The sequence below is a fragment of the Cornus florida genome, unplaced genomic scaffold (assembly GCF_030987335.1).
Source record: "Cornus florida cultivar Cherokee Brave unplaced genomic scaffold, ASM3098733v1 CherokeeBrave_3.0.0_Hap2_Chr07, whole genome shotgun sequence".
Lineage (NCBI taxonomy): Eukaryota > Viridiplantae > Streptophyta > Magnoliopsida > Cornales > Cornaceae > Cornus > Cornus florida.
The window spans coordinates 17750672-17759360 of NW_026775577.1; the positions used below are offsets into that span (position 1 = coordinate 17750672).

Consider the following 8689-nt stretch of genomic DNA (forward strand, 5'->3'; position numbering starts at 1 on the left):
TAATTAATGGTTGTTGTTTTCTGATCATATCTTTAACAAGTTCAAATGGGTTAAAGATTTCGGGTTCTGGAATAGTTAACTTTGGTATCAGAGCCATGATGGCTTAAATTCTTATTGTTAATGCTTTTTAGGTTCTGGTAGCATGCTTATTATAGTAATTATGTAATGAACAATATGAATATTATTCTGTCTAAATTATGTTTATCCCAGATTCAATTATGGGTCGTCCAAAAGTCGCGTTGGAATGTTCAACCCGTTTTTGCATTAGATTGCTGCACAGGGTATTGTTTCCAGTAAATCGTTGACAGACGAGTAATAGAATCTCTCTTAAGCAGAAGGATGACAGAATAGTAACTTACTGTTCACTATATAATATTATAATATTTATACTGTTCAGACCTTAAAGCATTAACAATAATTAACAGACATGTTACAACCATCTTCGTCCTCCTCTTCAGGACTACAGGACAACCAGGATTCAGAACTGGTAAAAAATACTGAAGTAGTGGAATGGACCAATGTTCAAAATAAATTGAACAGATGGACTACCCCTCCAGTAAGTGCAAAAAGCATTTACAAAATCGGAATGCTTAATTTAGCTGATCTATGGACTATCAAGACCATAGAACAGACCATGCAATTAAGCACTAAGGATACAATAATTAAGTTATTGTCTTCCCGTGACCTTCAGAGGCACATGCATAAATATAAGTACATCCATATAGGTTTAATTCAAATTGCTTTTAAACCTTTAACCTTGTTAGGTATGGATGCCTGTATTCAAGCAACCCTTAGGGATGCTCGATGTCTGAAATTTCACCCTTCCTTGATGGGTGCACTGGAAACCAGTCTATGTCATGGACCGGTTTATTTTAATGTCTATCCTAGTCTGAATTTATCTTTGACAGATAAAAATATCCATGAAGCAGTTAGTCTTAGGATTCAGACTTATGGGTATGATTATTTACCTGGATCGGAAGTGATAAGTGTTATTTATCGCATCCATTACAAAGTACTTCAATTTTTCTTTTCTCTCTTTTGTAATATTTCTCTAGCTTGGAAGCTTAATAAAGAAAGTTTTCTGTAAGTCTGTTCAACTCTTGTTTAAATTTGTTCATATATCGATCCTGCATATATATATTGAGATATTGTTCAATTTATATTAAAAAAAAAAAAAAAATTCATTAGTCCCTACAGGAATATTATCCTGTCCCCGTAATTGAGGATGAAATTGTTGCCACATCAGATAAGGAGACAGCACTTAGTGGTGGGCCGACCGACTGCATTATATATATATATATATATATAATCTTGACTTGGGTATGTTTCACTAATTAAAGAGCTATTCTAGAGTCAATTTAAGTTGCAAACCTTTAATTTGAGAAAAATGAGAAAAATCGTTGTATGGTCTGAGCCAATCAATAGCCCAACATGAAAATAAATAAATAAATTAATTAAATTAAATTGAATAAAGTTGTTACATTTATTTGTATGTCAGATTGTGATTGGGTATGTTCATGTAATTCCAAACTATTTCAAAAAATTATCAAAAAAACGATTTAGAAATTGAGTTTGGTTTCAACTTGATGGTAATGTAAGAATTATTATGTCAAAAAATTACAAAGTGTTTAGAGAGTTCTTAACAATAACAATTCTATCATTCATACAAACAAAATCTCATTAATTATATTGTCTATCTATACACACATATACTCGTAATAGGGTTGGATTAGATTGGGTTGGCACTTGGCTACTTCAAGTTAGGTTTGGATTAGATTGGGTTGGCACTTGGCAAGCTCAAGTTAGGTTGTGTCTCATTATTATTATTATTATTATTATTATTGGAAAATTCAAGCAAATAAGTGATATGAATAGAGGGTTGGGCCTACAAGAGCTAGGCCCATTGAAGGAGGATTCAGTCTGTATCATACAATGGCACAAAGGCTCCATTCAAGCCCAAATAAATAGACCATACAACTAGTATACAAGAGCCCATAGCCCAAATCAAATAGCCTAACTATACAAGTACCTAGGTGACCGTTAGAGTAGGCTATTCAACATTCCGGTAAACCATTGAAGCTCTCTTCAACTTGAAGCGAGAGCTCTTGTGGATGAATTAGGTGGGCGGAGACAATCAGGTGATACCCCCATTCAACAAGAAGAGATCGTAACCCAACACAATCTTAAAGCACACCCGTAGAGAGTTTTCGAGGATATGGAGGCAATGATCTTGCCTAACACTGTAATCCACCACTGGACACTTGCAATCCTACCATCCCATGTGCACCCGAATAATTATTAAAATTTATATATTTATTTTTCGCGGTAAAATTTTAAATTGACCCATCCAAATTACGTACATGAATTCTAGGCCTAAAGGCCCATGGGCTGGTAAAGCAATTTTATAAGCATGAAGGGCCCAAAGGACTATGGATTCTCTTTATGGTTGGTTCATAGACGATAAAAACTTTAGATGTCGAGTTTGAAGTACACCATACCAGTATTCCACCAGTTTCTACGGAGCGAGCACTTCTCTGTACAAACTAGAGAGAGAAAGAGGAGAGAGAAGATGAAGAGTTATAAGCTCATCATCGCTGTTATAGCAATTGTTGGTATATTGTTGTTGAGCAATGGACCAAATGAAGCCCTAGCCTCAAGTTCAGTATCGGCCTACGTACAGAATGCAATCTACTCCAACAAGATTGCCATTTTCTCCAAATCATACTGTCCGTAAGTCTCTCTCTTGATTCCAATAATCATCTTCCATTAGATTGTATTTAGAAGCATCCAATTTCTAATTCATGGCAAGTTAACTTGTTCCCATGTCCAATTGTAATATTTATTATATAATCCAATGTTGATTCTTAAAATTAGGGTTCTGTATGACCTCAAACGGTGGTAATGGAGGATTTTAAATTAAAACCCTATGTGTTATTTCTTTTAGCTGATTTGGTGTGGTGGTTCCATTTTAAAGCACGAACTAGTGTATCTAAAATGCTAAATGGAAGACAATTTTGGCAAATTTTGTCTACATGTCTACATGTATATATTATATAATTGTTCAATGACATGATGCATACTAGACTTATGTGTTGTATAATTTGATTACAGTGTGTTTCTAAACATCTCGATTCATTAGTTGTTGGATCGAAGAAGTGACTGCATTTAAGTGGTATTACATATGACTGTGTGTAAAGAACCTTAAAGCTCTCCTCGCGTGTATTGTCCATAGAAAGGGTCATTACTGAGCGTGATACTCGTTAGGTGAGTATGCTAGGAGGGCGGATTGGAAATGACATAACATCTGGCATTATTTGCACAAAATGGCTGCTCTAATGATTCAAAACTGCATTATCACGTTTGAGAAGCCAAACATTTTACATGCGAACTGGTATACTAGAATGTTGAATATCTCTTTTACATCTTATATGTGAAATCGTTCCTCCTATTTGAAGAAATGATTGAGGAATACTTGGAGACACATCTACAAAAGCTTCATACAGGAATCCACAATGCATCAAGAAAGTTTTCTAGTGAACAAATGAATGAGTTATAAAAATCCGTTAATGCTTCTAGACTTTTGTAGTTGTCGCCATTATTTTATATTACAAACTTCGTTGTGTAACTTTATTCTATGCTCAATTTTTTTACCTTAAATTCTCCAATTGGAAATTTGTATATCTTATTGGAACCATTGACTATGTCTAGCGACTTGTTTTGTTTTGAAAGAAAGGAAACATTTGTTCCAATGGCTAGTGTGGGTGAGGGTTTGTGACAAAGATGCATCTCACGTGGAGACTCCTCTGGAAGGTGTGATAGGTAAGGGTGGAGGAAAGAGAGGAAAGAGGAAGGAGAGGCTGACAAACCCTAGCCGTTCGAGTGGGTTTTTCCCTTTAGAGAGGGATGACCTTTTTATTTTGTGAGAGAAAGTGGTACTTATTGTCGATGACACACAAATGAGACCTATACACGGGAAAACAACCACTGAGGTACACTGTACACGTGACTATTTTATTGTCATTTCAATTATGGGAGACGTGTCCCGTTATCCTCTTTTCACATTCTCTCCTCAAGTACTGCATACCTTTTAGTTAGAAGATTTATCAATGACTTCAATATGCATATTCGGCACAACAATCGCGGCTATACCCATTCTTAGCACTCAATAATTCTCAACCACTTTGAAGGACACATGACTATGTAGTGTTAGGACTTAGTTTGGTGAATAATTGCCTGCATGTGTCATATATGCCGTAGAGTGGAACCCATGGTTGTTAAAATGCCGATCTGGATTGTAGAATCTTACGATCCCAAATTGCTAAATTGATCCCGATCACATGAAAAATTGCTGGGAAGTAGGATCACAGTTGGATCGGTAAAATCATATGTAGGATTGTAGAATCGCATAGGATCATACGATCCTACCAATCCTGCTAAATTGTGTTTTTTGTTCTTTTGATTTTATTTGCACCTACAACCCATTTTGGGCTAACAAATTTAATCATTTTAGATATAAAGCCCTTTTTTATTAACCTAATTGCATTAAAAATAAATAAAAACAAAAAACAGAGACCCCGTGTCAAAGGTAGAGACGATCCAGCTCTGAATGTTAAAGGTGCTTAACAAATTTTTTCTATTTTACTTTATTCTTCTTAATTCCTGTTTTCTTTCTTTTTCAGAACATCAACCAGAACAGACTCTAATTTTCGGCCTATTCTTTGTCCATTCTGAAACAAAAATAGAGACTTTGTTTTTTCAAGTTGTTCTTTCTATCTTTGTTTTGTTCTTTTTCTGAAGCAAAAATTAATCTTTTCAACTAAATTGCTTAGAAAATTAGGAAACTAAATTGTTCTATTTGTTTAGGCTTTACTTAGTTTCTTATTGATTTTTAGGCTAATCTTCTCTTCTTCTTTTTTCTTTCTTTTTTTCTTTTTTTCCCCCAAGTTTAGGCAAATGCTTTTGTATGGAGGAAATCGAGAAATTGTTTTTTAAGTGTTTTTGCCATATGTCTTAGTTTCTTTTAATGTTAATTGATTTTGCTAGATTGTTGGATGTTTGGCCTTGTTCTCTACTTATGTCAAAGATATTTGATTTAGAAAACTAGGTTAGTTATTTGTTTGATAGTTTTTTTTAATCTTATGATCTTCGATCTGATCCTACGATCCCGATCCTATGGACCCCTCATCGATTCTACAAAGAATCCAAATCTTGACAACCTTGGTGGAACCTTATAATTACAGCCAGCAATCTTTCTGTTTTTCATATATATAAATATCTAATTTGGACAAGCACGCCAAAGGAAATGCAACCCAATTTACACATGACTTATAGAGGGGCATAACTGCTAAACGCCGTTTATATAAATAAAATATCTTTAAAAAAAGCTACAAGCGTATAAAGATTCCAGAAATCACTCAGATAACCAAACATGGAATTTTTATAACGTCTGAAGGACATTGACTGATGAAGTAATAGTAGCGTTGGAGATTGCAGCTCTGAACTCATGCTGGACCCCAACATATTTACCAAATTTAATTTACTGGCACCAAAGCAGCCGTTAAATTTACTTGACAAGTCTCTCTTTGATCATGTTCTCTTGTCACTGTACCATCAAACAGCATGCATTTTCTGCTTTAACTCATCTTCCATCTTACTTCCAGTTTAAAAACCTCTTCAGCAATGTAACAAGATATCATTGATTCATCAGGATTTTAGGTGCCTGACATGGTTTTGAAAAGACAAAATGTCGTGTCATTATAAAACTACTGGCTGGCTGGCTGGCCTGGTTAATCTGATATTTATATAAGTTAATATGATAAAAGGGAAAGGCTAGAACGTTTTCTTTACACTTACAGATAACATATCTAACTGGAAGCTTTATCTTTGAGGATCATAGAACTGGCAGCTATTGTCCAGAGTAACAAATCATTTTTTGTGTTTGAACTTGGCTTGGGGACTGTGGCTCATGAAGGTGTGCTTTTGTTGACATTTAAATCACAAATCTGAGAAGATATACATCCTTTTGTCTGAACATCATTCGTGTACTTATTTTTCTTGGTTCATTAAATGGCAAGATTGTTATGCCTTTGTTGAATGAATCGCTTCATTTAAACCTTGGCTGGCCAAGGTTATAAGTGATATTCTAACGGCTGATATTCACCATAAAAGTCATCTGTCTACTTTTGTTTATTGTGAAATTGGCATTACTGATGCTTTGTTACATAATGTCAACTTTTGCATTCATTTTTAATTTACTAGCTTTATTCAACTTGAGCATGCTACCGTTTATCACTCAAAAGTGTCCTTAAATTACCAAAGGTCTAATCAGGACCAAGACTGCATGTAATGAATGAAAGACCGACTATTTTTGTCAGTCTCAAAAATTGCCACCAATTTATTGGACAAGCAGCCCAGAATTGCTCTCTCATGCTCAAAAAGTGCTACAGAATATAAAAAATTTGTTGTTTTTCCCTGATATAAAGGTATTCCCTGCGTGCCAAGCGCGTATTCAGTGAACTACATGAGCAACCTTTTGTTGTGGAGCTTGATCTTCGAGGTACTTATTAGCTTAAGACTTTTTCATTATCTACAGCTTAGTGAGCAACAAGTGGTTTTCTTTTGTCTTTCTTTCCTTTTTCTTTTGGATGTGTTCGTAGTGGTTTCGTTTTGCTACAGTTTGAAAATGATGTAATGTGGTTTTGTTTTCATGATTATGTTCAGATGATGGGTATCAAATTCAGAATGTCCTTTTAGATCTGGTGGGCCGACGCACTGTTCCACAAGTATTTGTGAATGGGAAACATATCGGTGGCAGTGATGGTTAGCTCTTTGCTCTCATACCATTTAATAATTCTGCTTCTCGGGATTTGCTGCGAAACTTGCCATTCAGATCGACTTTTTTAACATTCTTCTTGTGGTATTATGATTGTTCTTTGTGATCCAGATCTCAAAACGGCTGTCCAGAATGGTTCCTTGCATAACCTTCTTGGTAGTAGCTGATTAAATACTGGAAAGTTGAGAAACCTCGGCATCTTGGTTGGAGCTGCAAATGCTGATAATTAATTTGGAGGTCGTTGAAGGTTCTTTGTTAGAATTGTAAAATCTGAACCAAAATTTATAGCAAAATATTGATCTTGGCAACTCATTGAAAACCCTAATTCATGTTGAGGTAGTCTTGACTTTGATCCCTTAATGGAAACCAGTGTTACTGACATAGTGTTGACAATATGTATGGTATGAGAATCTGAATTTGGAGAAGATATGGATACATCTAGAAATTCCAGATTTGTGCATACATCTTGAAATTGCAGATTTTTCTTATTTTTCTGTGCGCATGAGATGGATTGGATTTGGATTAGTTGATATCATAAAATGATTTATTATATATATATATTATTATGGAAATGTTACACCATTGAATTAGATGCAGAGTGAATAACTAGTTAAAGAGGACAATTCCTAGTCTTAGGGTTTCAATTGAGTAGTGTGACTTGTTACGAATTATATGTTTTTTATTGAGTAAATCACATTTCAACACATTTGTTTTTTTATTGAGTAAACTACATTTCAACACATTTGTTTTAAGTGTTAAAATCTAAAACAAATGTGTTGAAATATAATTTAAATTATCCCATGTTGAAACAAAAAAATATTCTTATATAATTAAACCAAACAAGTCCTTTGTTTTTTTTTTTTTCTTTTTTTTTAAAAAAAAAATAAAGGACTTGCAAAAGCTTAGTACTGTAACACCGATAAAATCATTCCATCAATTCCATAGAAGGGAATACTACAAAGAAAGCGGGAAAAGAGGAAAAGAATGAGTGAACTTTCACAAATATGATGGTTAGTTGTTAACCAAGTTGTACCTCAAACATGCCCTAACATTGAAAGTCCAGATAGTTTCTGACACATTCATTAGTCACAATACTTGTGTGTGTGTGTGTGTGTGTGTATATATATATATGTGTGTGTGTGTGTACTATACATGATAATTGGTTTGGTAAAATAGAAGTAAAAACAAACTACTGTGCAAAAATTTGAGAAGTGGGGAAAAGATTTGTTGTAAAAGTTTGATGTTTTGCTATTTTGGGCGGTGCATCACTTTCACCTGCAGTAGGGCCATGGATCTGGCCTCTCCTTGTCTAATCAAAGTGACCTAATAAAAAATATCATAGGATTTTCAATATCCACACCATCACCCATGTGACCACCACTGTTTTTTTATTATATTTTAATGATCAGTCTTTTCCTTATAATAAAACATGGGATAATTACATTTATTTCTCCTCAAGAATGTTCAAATAATAAGAACCTTCTTTATTAAAGTTTTAAAAATAACACTGATCTCTTTTGTTATAAGTGTTAACTTTGACCGTAATGTGATAAATGACAATTACATTCACGGCGTTTTTTTATCTTTTTTATTATAAAATATTACTTTAAAAAAAATAAAAAGACTAAGGGTAATTTTAGATTTTGAGTAAATATTAAGTATGACATCAGTAAACAAGAGTTTTAATTTTTTTGACATGAGTAGTCAGTGTTACTCAAACCTGAACGGGACGAAAGGTTAATGTTATCAAACTTGGACGAGATGGAAGGTTAGTGTTATTTTTGAAATTGGATGGAAAGTCTTAGTTATTTGGACATTCTTCAAGGCAAAGTAAATGTAATTATCCCATAAATTATC

General features: G+C 34.1%; 1 protein-coding gene across 1 annotated transcript; it reads left to right on the forward strand.

The window, feature by feature from the left end:
* The first annotated feature begins 2461 nt into the window (after positions 1 to 2461).
* Positions 2462 to 7320, forward strand: LOC132266636 (glutaredoxin-C3). Its single transcript, XM_059767564.1, has 4 exons — positions 2462 to 2730; positions 6483 to 6556; positions 6721 to 6819; positions 6944 to 7320. Exons 1-4 carry the CDS (start codon positions 2474 to 2476, stop codon positions 6997 to 6999), a joined length of 486 nt encoding a protein of 161 aa, XP_059623547.1. The 5' UTR covers positions 2462 to 2473; the 3' UTR covers positions 7000 to 7320.
* Positions 7321 to 8689: the final 1369 nt, after the last annotated feature.